The sequence below is a fragment of the Parasteatoda tepidariorum genome, chromosome 2 (genome assembly GCF_043381705.1).
Source record: "Parasteatoda tepidariorum isolate YZ-2023 chromosome 2, CAS_Ptep_4.0, whole genome shotgun sequence".
Taxonomy (NCBI): domain Eukaryota; kingdom Metazoa; phylum Arthropoda; class Arachnida; order Araneae; family Theridiidae; genus Parasteatoda; species Parasteatoda tepidariorum.
In genome coordinates, this window is record NC_092205.1 from 6,945,285 (window position 1) to 6,963,120 (window position 17,836).

A 17,836-nucleotide genomic window follows, 5' to 3' on the forward strand; every position below is an offset into this window, starting at 1 on the left:
TGTTTATCACATGTTTTTCATAAATCAAAAATGCTAAAAATAATTTTGGACATATGGACTGATTCTTTGAATATAATTCTATTTTAAAATTAACTACACCCATAAATAAAAATATAAACTTATTTTTGAAATTTATAAAAAATTCTTAAAAAAAATTCTATTTTATATTTTAAAATTTTTTCTTTATGCAAAACACTTGTCATTAACAAATAAATTCATACAACACTATGATTTCATATATTATAACCTGAATCACAGTTGGCAAAATAATGCACTTGATGAATATTCAAACTGTTCATGTATAAAATGAAAACATTGATTAACCAATTGACCAACAGCATCTGTTTTCTCAATATGCATAACAGTTTACAACAATCAAACACACTTTGCACAAAAATATGACACGAAGGAATTCTAAACAAAAATTTTATAAAAATAATATGCGATTTTTGTTTTTAACATAGACTATAAAAATAATTTTTGAAAGATTCTAAACTTTGGCATTATATTTCTTAACACAACTATGTAAAAATAAAATGCATTTTTAAAAATAAAAAAATTTAAAAAAAAAAATCTGTTCTTCAACAGCAAACAATTTATTTATTAAACAAGAAAATTTTTAAAAATATTTATTATGTTATTAAAATAAAATATACAAAATCATTAATCACAAAAGACACTTTAAACAAGTTCTTTTTCAAAAAATATAAATAATAATAATAATCCATGGTAGTCACAAATATTTTACTCCTCCCGAAAGCAACTTAGAAATAAATGGGTTTACTACCAGTTATTTATTTAACATAATAATAAGAAAGGATAAAATGTCCTATTACTTTTTATTTGAGTGAAGCTTTCTTTCAACTTAATTTACATTTCTTAATAACAATAGCAAATACTTTTTTTTATTTCCAATGGCCAGAGTTACAATAATAAAAAATAATTTTAATTAACATGAATCTAAAACCTGGATAGAATAAATTTTTAGGCTAGTTTGATATTTTTGTAAACAATGAGACAATAAATTTTTTTTAAATTTATGAAAAATCATACATCAATAGAATAAGTTTATAAGTTAAGTTAAATAAAAGTACTCTTATTTTCTTGTTTTTAAAATATTACATTACATACTTCATAATCATTTTGCAGGTAATCTATAATTAAATCCACAAACTTTTACACTTCAAATTTCATACTAAAAGCATTTCAAATTCTTAATCCGATTAAAATGAATCTAATTAAATTCACTGACTTTTATGCTTCAAATTTTCAAAGTATTTGGCTAAATTATTTTGAGTTTCCTCTAGATAAATAAGTTTAACAACTTCTTCAATTTCTTCTTCTTGATATCTATTCAAGTCATCAACCTCAGATTTTCGAAAGTTCAATTTTGCTTTATACCAAGCTGATTCTGAAAAAAAAGGATAACAAAATATAGTTTTAGCTTTTAACTTCAGAATTATTATTATTATTATTTTGTTGCATATGTTGAGAAAAAAAGATTTTGACCTATTGTAGTGGTTGACAAGTGAAAAGTGTTAAGATTTAAAAACAAAAAAAAGTTGCATAAATAATATTAAAACAATAAATCTTATAAAATAACAATAAATCTTATAGCATAAATAATATAAAACAATAAATCCTTCCTCACTCCTCCATTTTCCCCCCAAATAATTTGTAAAAAGTTACTCAACATCCAAATTTTAAAGTGTCGTAACTTTATATATTACATCTGAAGTAAAAGTTTTAAAATTTAGGTAACTACTAAAATTAATTTACATTTTTTTGTAATAATACATGTATATATTAAGATAAAAACATAATACTTTAGTATTTCTAATAATTCTCAAGAAATTAGAAATTTTATCTAATTTTATAATTGCTAGGTTTCTTTTATTGAAAAAAGTAGGATTTGTTTTGTCATAATTAGTTTATTTTAACTTGACACAGACAAAAATGAAATACTGGAAAATTTACTTAAATATTTATTAAAATATTCAGTCATCAAAATATAGTGCAGTAATATAAAAATAAAATTTAAAAAGAAAAAAAAGCTTTTAAAATAGTTTAACAATAAGAAACAGAAACACTAAATTACTTTCTAAAAACAAAACAAAAATAATATTTCATTTGGTTTTAACTATTATTATTTAAATATATTATAACTTTATTAATATTATTTTAAAACATCACCACATAGAAAAAATTTTTTAATCAGGGCCAAATATAAATGTTAATTATTCTAAATAAGCTGATTGATGCCATAAACTAAGTCAAGTACAAAAAAAAATTAAAATTCATTGATGAATCTCTGAGTGATGAGATTCTCAGTTCAAAACATTTAGTCAAAAAAGTTAAATAAGTTATTTGGTTTTTAAATTAGAAAAATAATTGAAAAAATAGACTTACTCGGAATTTTCAACCAATCATCCATTTCCTGTTCAGCTTTAGGTAATAAATCAGCAACAGAGTCTACTAACTCATCTACAATATTATATCTCAAAGCTTCTTCAGGAGAAAACACTAAGCCTAATTTTACCCCATGTTCTGCCCTCCGAAATCCTAAGGCATTTATATACATAGATGCAAACCTAAAAATAAATTTACAAAATTATTACAGTTTGTATTTGTTACACATGAAAGTCATGCATGTCTAATCATAGGCTTTACTTACTGCAGGAGAAGTAGAGACCAAATAAAAAATATTAAAATTAAAGATCAGGTTATAAATGAAAAACTATATCATGTATTTAACACTAAACAGGTGTTATAAAAAGTAATAATTACTTTTTGGATAGTTTATCATCCTTGGTTTTCTTTACTTCCATTAAACATTTGTGCTTCAAATTAAAATTAGAAAATGCGTAATTTTACTTATTGAAATCTATTTTATATATTAGGATTGTTTTTATTTCTTTGTATATTCAATATACTTTTATTGCTTTTTATTTAACCATTTAAATTATAAATATATGCATATTTAGAGCATGTGTTAATTCTGTAATTAATACCTGCATTAGTATAGTTAAATTTGGCGTGGCATGTCTGATGGTGCGGCGTATCCAGTGAAAAACTTTTTTTTGATGATTTTTTAGGGCGCAGCTTATATACCAGAGCGGCATTTCTCTGCGAAATTACGGTATTATTATTTAACAAACATGCATAGACTATCAGTTCTAGATGATTTTTAATTAATCAAACAAAAATAATGTTTTAGCAAAACACGTATATCGACAGAATAATTAAAGTTACATTTTCATAGGAATTAAAATACACATATATTAACAATGGTAAAAGAAACTAACCACTTTGGAGCAAAAATACCCTGAAATAAAAGAAAAAGTAGTTAGTATTATAAATTTGTAATTAAAATTGCTAAACACTTCATTGGTGTGATACAATAAACAAAATATTTTACATACGATTCTAGTTGCAGGTAATCCAATCTTTGCGTTTTCAGCCTTGACCATTATACTGTAATCACAGCTAAGCGATAACAAACATCCACCTGCAGGTGCATGCCCCTAAATAAAAAAAGTTAATACATTTTAATTTTCGTAATAATTAATTTAACTACTTGTAATAACTTTCTTGTCACAAAAATAAATACAATAAATATTGAATATTATAAGAGCAATTCAAAAGAATAAAACTTTTTTGTAAAAGGACCTTAAATTTTCAAATAAATAAAAACCATAAAATTAATGCAGTTTTGTCTCAAAATAAATCTGCCAAAATGCAACATTTTGTAATTTTAAAGATTATTCAGCTATTTCTAATCTAGATTGAGAATAAAATAATGAAATAAAAATATCTTAAACAACTTTAAAATCACATTTTTAAGATGTCGTTAGGAAAAAAATGCAAGAGTTAGCGTAGATAAACAGTTTCTATTTTTAAGAAAAAAAATTGAATAAACCTTGTTCAGGAAATTTAACCTGTTTGGAAACTTTATTTTAATAAATGTTAAAATTTTACAAATAAATGTGCAAAAAGAGAAAAAAAAATTTCATACAGACAGTAAGATAATCGGGATTTAAAAATATGAAATAAATAAATAAATAATCATATTTTTTATTAAAATCATATTCTTTTTTTTAAAAAAATTGTCGAAAATTAAATATTTGAATAAAGTATTGAAATCTTTACAATTGATGCAACTTTGCAATACTATTTCTAAAAAGAGAAATCTAACACATTTAAGTTCAAAATTATATTCTGTACTTGTAATAGAAAAATAATATTAAGTGTGGCAGAAAAGACGAAATTGATATTATTGATTACCTATTTTCTCTGTCAGTTCAGTTGAAGATTATATAAATTGTACATTAATAATATTTATCATCTGCATATTTTGATTATTTATCTTTGGATTGTTTTCAAAAAGTCTGTATACATACATATTAGTAAATATAAAATGTGCATTAAAAATATTTTATTATTTTGGAAAAATACTACTTTTACTTTTCCTACTCAAAATCTTTTTAAAAACATAAACATTATTTAATTATTGATTTTATTCTTTTAATGATTTTAAAAAATATGATTTCTTTTTAATAAAAAGCAAGTGATGAAAATAGTGACTTAAATATATGTTTTTAATAATTTGATCAAAATAATTGACACCCAGAATAAAATTACTATTAAATTATAAAAGAGCTCAGTTTAAACCATTTAAAAATCAAGAAAAAAATTTTATATGAAGAAACTAATACTCAGGAAAAAAAAGTGAAAACCTCACGTGATGCTCAAACTCATATTGAACAACTGCAACATTTTTATCTATCCAAATCGGATGAAATTTTCGTAAAAATGCTAAATTATTTTAAAATGTACCATGAAGATATTGTAAGCAGCCACTTAAGACAAACTTCTATCATGCCTTTCTTTTCAACTAGATAAATATAAAACAAAGGCATGTGCATAGATAACAATTTCTGCATATATTCTTTTTGTACTGAAAATATTATAATTTTGTTAAGTTTAAATAAATATCAATCCAAATTGTTATTAAAGATTATATAATTATTTCTTATGATTGCAACTATATAAAACAATAAATGGTGTCAGCCTTCATTATTAATGTACCTTTTCCAGAAAGGGATAACTTTCGTAAACAAAAAAAAAAATTTCATCCCATGAATGTCCGCTTAACAGAGGTTTCACTGCATTAAAAATAATTTTTTATAACTATTATGTTGTAAAATCATTAGAAATAGAAAACAAATTGTAATCAGAGTAATAAAACACGTGAAAAAATACAGAAAGAATGGTAGCAGAGGTTGTTTGTCTAAAAGTAAAAGTTTCATTTTTTTTTTAAAGAAATTTTGTAAATTCAAAATTGAATATCATATATGAGTTAACTTATATCTAAAGATATTATTACACATTTAAACTTAGGAACAGGATTGAAATTATGTGTAGAATTGAAATGAATTAATTTGTGTTATAATTAATATAATTATCAATTAATTTAAGAACAAAATAAAATAGCAAGAGGTTGTCTACTCAAAATTAAATGTTCTGTTTCAATAAAGCTTTAAAACCAAAAATTATACAATGTAGATTAGTAATATGAATAAATTATAATGCACAAAAATGCAAATATATATATTTCAATCCATAAATAGAGTATCAGAAGTAAAATATGTAAGTAAATAAAAGATATGAATAGATTATAGTTTTAAAATAAACAGTAATAACTTAAAATAACTATGATAGATAAATTTAGTGTGAGCAAGTTTTAAAAAAAAACGTGATTTAATTCTGATAGTATTTAACAATATTCATGAACTTCAGATATTGCTTTCCAACAATTAGTACATTACATTTTAATTATTTATCATTTAAAAGACAGGGTGCGTAGCCAAATTATTCGACAAAAATAAGCACCATTTAAGCACTCAAAAAATATTTTTAAGTACTTGAAAAAAACGTCATAATTAGGCAGGGTTGGAATGTTTTTGACAATAAACGGTTTTATCTTGCTTTAACCGCCATGACAAAAAAAAAAAACTTTTTGCATTTGACAATTGTCAAAAATGATGACATTTTGAATCATGTAAAACGTTTTTGTACGCTACGGACTGACAACAGGCCGAAATAGAGAGGGGTTGAATTAATAATGAAAACGTTGAATAGAACAATGTGAACTGCGTCTTTTTGCATAATTTGAAGCGAAAATCAACATAGTAAAGGAAAAATCTCATTTTGAAAAGGGGAAAACTAAGCCCTTTTTGAAAACACCCAATGAAAAAAGCACCTTTAACGGCTTTTAAAAAATGAAAATTGAAAATAAGCACCTTTAAGCACTTTTTAAAAATGCTATGCACCCTGAAAGATAATATTTCGTTGAAAAACTTTAATATAATTTTATTGTAAAAAAGCATAGTTTGGAAAACGTGCAATTTTAAATAAATGTGTGATTAGAAAAATGATAATTTTCCTTAGAAAAATGATAAGATTAATAAGATTATTAGAAAAATGATAATTTTTTTTTCTAATCAACAGTTGTTCAGGATTATATCATTTTTCGAACTCACTATTCAAATACTCAATAATTTAATTTCTTACATTTACAGCAGCTATAGTAATTAAAGGTGAGACATAAATAGTTTTCCATAATTCTTGCAATGCCCTCCAAAAAGACCTTAGTCGGCTTTCTTCAGGGTGAAAAAGTTCTGTGAGGTCCAGTCCAGCAGAAAACACTGTTGGTGCACTCTGAAAAACATAATAAATCAACTAATCAAAGATCCAAGTTTTTTGTTTTCGTTACACTCCTTTAAAGTATACATACTTATTTAACATACTTATTTTTACATACTTATTTAAAAAAGAAATTTTTAAAAAAAATAAAAATAATGAAACACACAAATATTGTACAGTTTTGTTTCAATATTAATGGGAGATATTAATATTGTGATATTTTAATTCCTAAATTAAAAACATAAACTATTAGTATGTTCAAAAGAAGCAAGTTTTTTCTAGAACACTGAAAGGAAAAAAACCCCAAATGAAGCAAACTAAAAAAAAAAAACAATAAATTATTTAGCAATAAGTATTTTAATAACTTCCATTTTAAGAAATTATTTAATATAGTACAAGAAGGATAAAAAAGTTTTTCTCGTCAATTTTATCAACAAAAAAAATAGTAATTTTCATACTCTTTTGTTTAATTTTATACATAAGTTTAATATTTATATGTCCTATTACTTAAAAGTCGGTTGGATATCTAATTATAAGTATTTGATTCAGTAGTATTTGATTATGAAAATTAGTACGCCATTGGAAATAATGAAATTATTATGTGACTCATAGTAGTGTGTTTGCTTAATATGTGATTTGTTAATTAAATTGCAGTAATAAATTTTGATTTAAATTAAAATGGTTCTTTATATAATTACAAAATTTTGTACTTATTTTTGCAAAATACTTCAGTTGTTTTAATTTTTTAAGAATTTTATTAAATTTGGTTGTTTTTTTCACCAGTTAAATTTTATTTTTCACTTACTTAATTAAATAGAATTTGGAAATTAAATAGCTTGGAAATAAATAATTGCAATTATACTGTTAAAAAAATTGATTTAATATTTCATTTTCATTTTTGCAAAAATTTCTTTTATATCTTCCACTTGGGTTGGGAGAAACTTATTTCTTCTGAAGCAGTTTCTTACTTAAGAACAATCTTATATCAAATTATTCAAATTAACCAACATTAAAACTAAAAATTAAACTAAAACTCTACATTGGCTAAGAGTATGTAACTTTAAACACATCAAAATTAAATAATTTAGTTAGTGATTTTTAATTTTAGGAAACATGTTAAATCTGATTCATCTATTGTTTGAAATAAGACGTCTTTACACAAATAAGTAAAAATAAAGGAAAACTTATTAAATTTGAGGAAATACAATACTGCATGATCGAAATCTTTACCGATGAACACTTTACAAATCTTACATTAAGCATGTTTCCAGATTCATACCTACTGCAAAAAATATAGGCATATACCAATGGGGGAAAATTCCTATTCTGAAAAATATATACATATAGTGGAATCACTTTTTAACAAAATTTATTTGCTGTATTTGCAAAATTTTCTGAAGAAATAATTTCATCATATAGTGGTAAGAGATTTCCACACTTATTTATAAAATTATTACAAAATTTTTTGCCTGTGTGATTTTACTTAAATAAATAAACTTTTAATTTACTGAAATAAATGTAAAAGTTTTTTAAGTAAAAGTACACACATTTATGCAAAGTTTTTCATAGCAATCTTCACATTTTAAGAGTGAAATAATATTTTTCATTCATATTCATTTTAAGATTTTTTCTTCAATTTGGAAACCTCTGTTAATGGTTTCAAATGGTCAGACTAATTCAATCCAATATGGTTTGGGCGGTATCATGTATTTATTTTTAGAATCAATGTTATTTTTTAAGCCAATGTTAGTTGTTCATTTCACTGTTTAAAATCTCATCAACTGTAGGACATGAAACAAAAGTTGGTTAGAGTTATATTTGTTACTCTTTCATTCTCTTCTAATAATCCAACCTATTCCTATATACCAACTTTCATAATAATAAAAATTGAAAAAGATATATGCCCAAAAATAAAAAAAATTAGAAACATAAGCATCTAAACATTTTGTTATAAGGAGACGACTACTTCTTACGTGGAGAATTTTTTTAATGTGAAATAACAATAAAAAATTTTGTTAGAATAAAAAATTTACTTGAGGGAAACTCAACTTTAATACAAACAAATATAAATATCAAAAAATAAGACTAAATTTTAATACTATTGGTGTTTAGCACCTATAAAGCTATGCAATACAGTAAAACCTTGCTGCAACAATATTTTGGAGACCAAATAAATTTTTTGATGTAGAGGGATAATATTGTTATATCGCGGGCCTATATACTTTGGGAACACAATAAGATTTTTTTTAAAAAAATTTTAATGCAATATATGTATTAACTATTTATATATTATATATTTATATATTATGTACTTACATATTATGCAATAAATTAAATTGTAGAGTGTTAATTATGGTTAAATATTAAAAACAATTTAAATAAATTCAGAAAATAAGATCATAAACATACCTGAAAACTGATTTTATTGAAAATAATCTGATATTTTTGGTTTATTCATTTTTTTGACTGTCAAGTCAACCAACAAAGCATGCATTGAGTCCAAAGCATGAAAATAATTTTCGTTTGTGAATGGGGCTCCATCCACCCATTACGGAAAAAATTCTCTCTCAGGTGTTAATGTGATGCTTGTGGTCATTTGTGACTCATGATCAGCTTTTAACATGAAGGAAATGAAATCAGAGAGGAATCTGTGACTTCTTAAGAGATAAGGGAGGCAATTCTAAGAATGGAAGCTCTTGGGTTGGTCAGCAGTGAGTCTTCTTTTGCCAGAAAAGATGGAAGAAATGGCAAAAGAAGATAAAACAAGATTTGTTACAATAATTGAAAACCAAAAATAAATGGAGAAAATACAGTTGAAATTTTGAAGAAAAAAAAATAGTTTTACAGGGGCTCATTGCTTCAAAGAATGTCGTAACATTGAGAGAAGCAGGACATTAATTCATATACAAGTTCGTTGGGACTACAAAACATCATCGTAATAAAGGGAGTTATTGTACTGGATATTGTAGTAGCGAGAGTTCATTGTAACTGGATTGAAACTTAAAAGGTAGTAAGATTTATTGTTATTATTTTTCTTAATTATTCAGCAAGAGTTATCAGATTTTATTGAACATCAAAGAAATTAGTAAAATAGTTGTTATTTGGTGCAAATGCAAGACTTTTCAATGCATATTTTTAAGTCTACACTAATTTTTTGAAAAACATTGTTTTAAAATAATGCTTGTTAAATAAATGGTAATAAATATTATTGTTTAAAAATAATGCTTGTCTTTGATAAGCCTATAACATTCTTTTTATTATCTAAAATTTATATTATTGAAAAAATGCTTACTTACAGAAGTTATAATCACACCTCTAAATTCTCTCTCTTCTAGCTCTTTGATTGTCAATCTTAATTCTTCCATGAACTCCAAACTTAAACTATTTACAGGCAATTTCTGCATAATGACTAAAGCAGTTCCTAGAAAGAAAAATAATAATCTGATTCAAACACAGCCTCTGCTAAATCTTTATTTTTCAAATTTCTGACTACTACCAAACATTTTGCGTGACCAGTATGGGTAATTAAATTTCCGATAGAAACATTTTTTTTTTTTAAGTTTTATCTTCCTATACCATACTTAAGAAAATATTTCTAATTGATTTTTTTTCCTGCAACACGCTTTTTTTGGTTCGCTTTTATTAGGTTCATTTACAAGTTTTGCAAACCATTGAATATTTGGATTTATCGCTCCAAACAAAATAAGAGAAAATATGAGTTATTGACACAAATAAAAAATCAGTCTATAGATATCAAATATGTATTTGTCTTGGGTAACAGATCAATTGTGTCAATGCAGGAGTCAGTCAAGTGGGGGTGGGAAGAGAGAGCAGATTGCAATCCTCTGCACATGTGGTCAACATTTCCTCCAAGCCGCATGTAGGTCAAGGTCGCGTTGAATGTACATGTACACTCACCAACAAGAAAGGGGAAAGTCTTAAGGTGGGGTGGGAGATGAGACAAAAACATGGAAGAAATTAGTCACTGGCAGAACACCTCTATCTGAGGATCTAGACCAGCGGTTTCCAACTTACATGAGGCCGGGGGTCGCAATTAAAAACACCAGTCAAATGGCGGGCCGCAACTTTATCAAAACTTTATGTAGGACTCTTTTAAATTTGAAGGAACTATAAATATATTACGGTCAGATTTTTATTAAGCTGTACAAAACAAAAGTATTGAATTACAATTAAAATAAGAAATGGGTTTTTAAAAATAGTTGCATATTAAAAAATTCTAGCTACAATAACTTTAATGTGCACCTTTGTATTAAACAATTAATATGCAACAGATATCAAATTGTTAAGATATAAAACGTAAAGGCATTTAAAACCCATATAAATTTTCAACAAAAATTGTCTGCAAAGAAAATGACAACTAATATATTTTGGTTCGCAGGCCGCCAGTTGGTAACCATTGATCTAGACAATGCCCTCTTCGAATTTTTAGAAAAAGAAAGGGAAAATGGCATCCAATAGAAAGCTAGAAGATGAAGCTTTAAAAATAGCAACTGTTAGACTATCAGATTTCAAGGCATTGTCTATGTGCATAAAACAATGGGGAAAAAGTTATGGCATTTCAATGGGAAGAGGAACCAATGGAAGCCAGAAGTTTCTAAATGATTATTTTGAAACCACAAATGGCATCATTTAAGCCATATTTTTTTAAAGAATAAAATATAGTTATATGCCGTAAAGTACAAGAAACGTAGATCTTATACTTTATCATGGTAAGGTTTGACAGCCCTTATGCTCGAACAATTGATGCTGTTGAAAAGAGCACCTTAAAAATATCTAACATCGGGTGTAAAAAAGAGAGGATTTATGGTTTTACTAGGAGCAACTGCAGCTGGATTTTCCCCACATATGTGATATTACAAAAACAGACTGAACCCACCTTGTGTGCTGAAAGAGCTAAAAATAGCAGATAACGTTAAGGTTACCTGCTTTCTCAACGGATGAATAATGTATAACCTTTTTGGAAAGTAGACTACTAATGAGAATTTGGGGTCCGAGTAAGGATGGCATTCGGAGATTAATTATCTTGGATCAAGCCTCAATTCATAAGGCTTTCTGAAAAACTAAAAAGTCTGGACACAGATTTAGTTTTAATTATAACAAGGTGCACAAGTCATCCGCAGCCAGCAGATGTTTTTTGCATGACGCCCTTTAAAAGTGCATTAATACGAGAATGGGCGCTTTTCATTAGGAAAAAACAAAACACACTTGCTGAGAATTTAAAAAGGCCAATTCGGCAAGATGTTATTGATTTTGAGTCGGCCACTCGGGAAGTCATCTCTGAGTAGACAACTCATTCAATTCATCATTTTTTTTCTCATCTTAAACACAGATGCTAATTTATTTCCCTGCAAAGTCAGTAGAATATGGATGCAACAAAATTCTATAAACCACAGTTTTTCGTAAAAAAAAATATATTTTCAGATGCGAGCAATGAAAATTGCAACAAAGAAGCTTCTTCAACTAAAAACAACTAGCTTTTTACATTATTTGTTTTATTATTTGTTAAGAGATTACAATTTTTAAAGCTAAAAACCGAAATTAATAAATTTGCTTGTTATAAATTCTATTACTTTAGAAAATGTAAGTTGTTTTTTCTGCAAATAATAAATACTCAAGTGGATATTTTTATGCTTCTAGATACTTGCTTATTAAAACTATTTTATGGTTAATCTGTTCAAGACTAATATCGCTGTCATACTTAGTAGGTAAATTCACAAATATATAAAATGATCCTTGTAACAATAAATTCTATAAAAAGTAAAGCTTTGTTTTTATAGTTCAATGTCCTCAAGACCTTCCACTACATTATCACCAAAGTTGGAATTTTAAAAAAAAAGAAGCAATTATCAGTATTATTTATTTTATTATAAGTAGGATTAGTAAAGGCACAAATTTTTTCAATTGTTAATTTTTTTCAAAAATCTATAAATTTCTCTAAATAGTAGAATTAGCATACAAATTGTTCAAAACTTGAGAGATAACTTACATTTTATTATTAAAATTATTATTTATGAATTGTATTAAATAAATTAATCGCAAAATAACAAGAAATTAGTTCAGAGACTAGAGATAATCATATTTCTTTTAAGTAAAATGGTCTTATATTCCTTGGATGATAAATTGATAAGGATACCATGAAAGATAATTGATAAGGATACCAAAACCACATTGTAAAAATAATTTAATAAAAGATAAGCCCCCCAAAAATTTATTAAAATGAGGGAATAAGCATAAGTAACTTAGGTTATTGCAGTACGCAAATAAATATCTATATACTATTTGTATTGCCACAAAATTTTCAAAATTATTTGTGAATCTTCCATTAACTTTTGTAACTTCCCATAATGATTTCATCTATTATAAGGATTTCCTGTATAACAGATGATACCCTGCTTAAAATACATTACTACTGAAAATGCCTGGCATGAAAATACAAGGTAGAGTCAAAAAGCGGGAATAGTCAATTACAAATTACCAAAAACAAGAACAATAATTTTACTTTACACATTTTTGATCAAATCATCTGAAGCCACAACACAACATCCCTTCAATTTCATTTTCGGCCGAGGAAGAAGGTTAAAGTCCACTGGTGCTAGGTTTAAAGAATAAGGAGGGTGTTCCACTCTGGAATACCCTTATTCTTCCAACCTAGCACAAGCGGATTTTTACCTACTATGTCTGTTTAGGTGCTTCTCCACAATCAGAGCGTGATGTGGTGGAGTATTGTTATACAAAAGAAAGCAATCCTTTGTTGCCCATTTTTCAGATCATTTTCAACTGATTGCCTCGTGTAGTGGATCTTCAGATAAAATTCTTTATTGATAGTTTAGCCTTTAGGAATAAATCCGCTGCGAATGACACCCTCATAATCAATAAACCCTTCAGCATCACTTTCCCTCGGATCTCGGCCAAGTGAGAATTTTTTTTCCTTGATGTTTTTGTTTTCCATCCCCATGGCTGACATTTTGTCTGAGAGTCGTAAAGAAAGCTAATGCTTCCTCACCTGTTAAGATTTTCTTCAAGAGGCTGTGATCTTCATCAGCCGTGTCAATCAAATTCTGGCACACGTTCACTCACACTTATTTTTGTTCAAATGATAACAATTTTGGAACTATGATCAAACAAGCATAATCCATATTTGAATCTTCATAAAGAATGCTGTGAACACTGCTATGCAANGAATGGTTATTCGCAAAAGTTTAATTTTTTTGGCGAGAGTTTTCTCCCCTATCTTCATAACGAAGAAATAGTCAGTCGTTGCTTTGTTTTCAACTGTGCTGTATATTTGTCTCTGTGCTCGGCTGAAGCCGATTTCTTTTTGTTGGCATGTTTGCTAACATGTCCAGTTTTTTTTATAATGCCTTCAATTATGAAATAAATAGTATTTTGCATCTTAAAGAATGTATTTGGTGAGTAATTTTACAGTATAAGTTGTTTTCTCTTCCTTTTTTTTTTCAGCATGCTCCTTTGTTGCGCTTACCTTAATATTTGCACCCACTTCCACTGTTCACCATTTATACCTTCTCGGCCTTTACATAATTAGCATCTAAATTTTATTTAATCTTAATTTGACTTAATGTTAGTCACCCCCCCTTTTGATTTAGCCACACCACACCTGGCATGAAAATACAAGGTCGAGTCAAAAAGCCGGAATAGTCAATTACAAATTACCAAAAACAAGAACAATAATTTTACTTTACACATTTTTGATCAAATCATCTGAAGCCACAACACAACATCCCTTCGATTTCATTTTCGACCGAGGAAGAAGGGTAAAGTCCACTGGTGCTAGGTCTTCCAACCTAGCACAAGCGGATTTTTACCTACTATGTCTGTTTAGGTGCTTCTCCACAATCAGAGCGTGATGTGGTGGAGTATTGTCATACAAAAGAAAGCAGTCCTTTGTTGCCCATTTTTCAGATCATTTTCAACTGATTGCCTCTTGTAGTGGATCTTCAGATAAAATTCTTTATTGATAGTTTACCCTTTAGGAATAAATCCGCTGTGAATGACACCCTCGTAATCAATAAACCCTTCAGCATCACTTTCCTCGGATCTCGGCCAAGTGAGAATTTTTTTTCCTTGATGTTTTTGCTTTCCATCCCCATGGCTGGCATTTTGTCTGAGGGTCATAAGGAAAGCTAATGCTTCCTCACCTGTTAAAATTTTCTTCAAGAGGCTGTGATCTTCATCAGCCGTGTCAATCAAATTCTGGCACACATTCACTCACACTCATTTTTGTTCAAATGATAACAATTTTGGAACTATGATCAAACAAGCATAATCCAAATTTGAATCTTCCATAAAGAATGCTGTGAACACTGCTATGCAAAAGTTCAGAAGCAATAGCAATGACTATTTGTTTGTCCGCATGCACGATTTCTTCTACATGCTCAACGTTTTTATCTGCGGTGGAAAAGGAGGGATGTCTAGTCGGATGATCATCTTTGATGTTTGTGTAACCTTCACAAAAACGCTTATGCCATTCGTACACATCCGTTTTTTAATGGCATCAGCATCATTTTGCTACACACACTTTGTTCGGCATTTCGAGCATCTCAGGGGATTTTTTGAGCAAAATGCAAAATTTAATGTTTGCATGCTGCTCTAAAGAAGACATTTCAAAATTTGACAAAAGAAAAATTCACTTTGCCAACAGTACTAGAAATGAATTCCAGGTAATTGTGTGCTTTCGTTATTAGTGCTGCCAAACTCTAAAAAATAAAAAGTATCCTCCAACAAACACCTGTGTGAATATAGGCAACCATTCAAGAAGTTGACTCTGCCTCATAAATAATAAATATCAATAATTTATAAGTTTAGAAATCACAAAGATCAAAAAAATAAGTTAATACTTTAGTAAAGAAAACAAAAAATAAATAAATAGTAGTAAATAAATAAAAAATTTAAAATATATTCCATTATTAACAAATTTTTACTGTTTATCATTGAAAATTTCTTTTATTGCCAGTTTAGGGTAATCGACCAACATTATGTGATTCTAGAGAAAGTACTGATTACTTTCATATTACGTAAATTACTAAGTAACCCAATAATTTTTTATGCATCTTTGGTACTTTTTAATTAGCCAAAAACTTCAACTACTTATTGTGTTTTAATTTTTTCTTTTTCTTCTTCTTTTATTTAATTTTTTAGAGAACATCTGTTTTGTTCAACGTTTAAAAATAAATAAAAATTTAAAAAATTAAATAAAAAAGTTGGCAAAGGTCTGCATTTTGTAGCGACTTTTCATTTGCACCAGCTAGCCGAGAAGTACCACATTGCCTTAATCTAAAAAAGAAACAAGTACAGAACGAAGTACCACATTGCCTTAATCTAAAAAAATTGCATATTTTTTTATTGCTTTTCTTTAGTAAGTAAAAATTAATTTGTCTTTCATCAGGGGTCTGTCCAGACATTTTGTGAAAGGTCCGTTTTTCGTGAAATTGTGAAAAAATTACTCACATTCTTTCAACCAGGGTCCGCTTTTATGAATTTGTGAAAATAGGGTCCGTTATTGCAAAAAAAAACTTTTTCAAGGAGTTTTCAAATTGTAAAGATATACAAGATTATGCTCTGCACTGTAAAATTATAATAAAAAAATGTAAATTTTTAAATATGAACAACAATTGCTGCTTCTAAATTAGAGATGCAACATACAAATATTTGGTATTTAGCCTATACTGCTGAAAGTAGAATATTCATTTCGGACGAATAATAGAAGAATCGTCTGCCAAAGACAAAACTTAGTTCGTCTACATTCATCTTTCTTGTTTTCTGCCCTGAGAAGGGTTTAGTCGATTAACAAAATAATAATGAAGATAAACAAATTTGTGAAAGGTCCGATTATAAGAAAAATCATTTTGTGAAGGGTCCGTTTTTAAGTTAAAATATTTTGTGAAGGGTTCGTTTTTATGAAAAGATATTTTGTGAAGGGTCCGTTAACGGACCCAAATTTCTTCTAAACAGACCCCTGTTCATTAAAAACCAACTAAAAAATATGTGCAAATAAAAAATACAGAAAATTGCATACTATAAAAATTTTAACATACATTTTTCAACAAAAGATATTTTAAATTTTTAAATAATATTTTTAATGAAGTGTTATTCAACTCAATGTGCTTTTCAGTTACCTTTGCTATAAATTAGTTTATCTCATTAAAAATGTATCACAATAAACTTTTATGTAGTGTATTGAATTCCCTCAGTTTGACAAGTGTGCTTAATTACTAAATAATAGAAATTCATTAATTCAAAATTAGAAATGGAATCATTGAAAATAAAATATGCCTGATGATTGTGCTCACATACAGAATATAACATAAAATAATAATTAATAATACCACCCTCAACAATAAATAAAACTTTTAATTAAATAGCTTAGTTGAATCTCTGAAATTGATATAGTTACGAATTTGAACATACAATAAACATTATAGATAGATGAGCATTCAATAATAGAATAGAATATAAGAAAATGGACAGTAAGCATTTAAAACAAACCTTTCAAATTAAACATAAATCTACAAAATCTAAAAAATTTTTTAAAAAATTTTAAACTTTATAAGGTCAAAATGCAAGTACTCACTTTTATCCTCATTGTCAACAACTTTTATAAAATTTTTAGTTTTAATACCGTTAAAACAATTATTCCGTATATTTGACATAATTGGCTTTAAAAATGTGTGAAAAGAGCGGAAGACATAAGACATTTTATTTAAGTGAGCGATAACCAAGTAGATGTTTTAATTGAGGATGAAACAAATAAAAAAATGTTAGGGAATTACAGTAATTGAGGATAAAAACCGAAATATGAGATAAAAATGGAAGTCGAAACTTGGAATGAATTCTTCTGTCTCAACCCATTCTATTATCATGGCAGCGTTTTAATTTGTAGCAATATACTAAAACAAACAAAAACTGTCACAATACAAACAAATCGTAATTTAAATTGCATTTTACGAGCATATTTAACGTATCCATAACACTTTTCTTCCAGAAAACACTTGATTGACTTGAACTACACTTAAACCTAATTTACCAGGGAAAAAATACATTTTAGAAATAATATCGAAAGGACTGCAATTACGTCACCATTATGATACGTCAT

At 27.1% G+C, this 17,836-nt stretch overlaps 1 protein-coding gene across 2 annotated transcripts; it reads right to left on the bottom strand.

The window, feature by feature from the left end:
* Positions 1-614: 614 nt before the first annotated feature.
* Positions 615-17,836, bottom strand: LOC107453336 (enoyl-CoA delta isomerase 1, mitochondrial). 2 transcript variants are annotated; one of them, XM_043051384.2, is made up of 7 exons: positions 17,315-17,836; positions 10,002-10,126; positions 6,574-6,720; positions 3,423-3,524; positions 3,306-3,325; positions 2,410-2,591; positions 615-1,411 (listed from the first exon to the last, which is right to left on the bottom strand). In XM_043051384.2, exons 1-7 carry the CDS (start codon positions 17,436-17,438, stop codon positions 1,245-1,247), a joined length of 867 nt encoding a protein of 288 aa, XP_042907318.1. In that variant the 5' UTR covers positions 17,439-17,836; the 3' UTR covers positions 615-1,244. The 2 variants fall into 2 exon arrangements, with proteins under 2 accessions (XP_042907318.1, XP_042907319.1); XM_043051385.2 differs by having other exon boundaries at positions 17,689-17,786.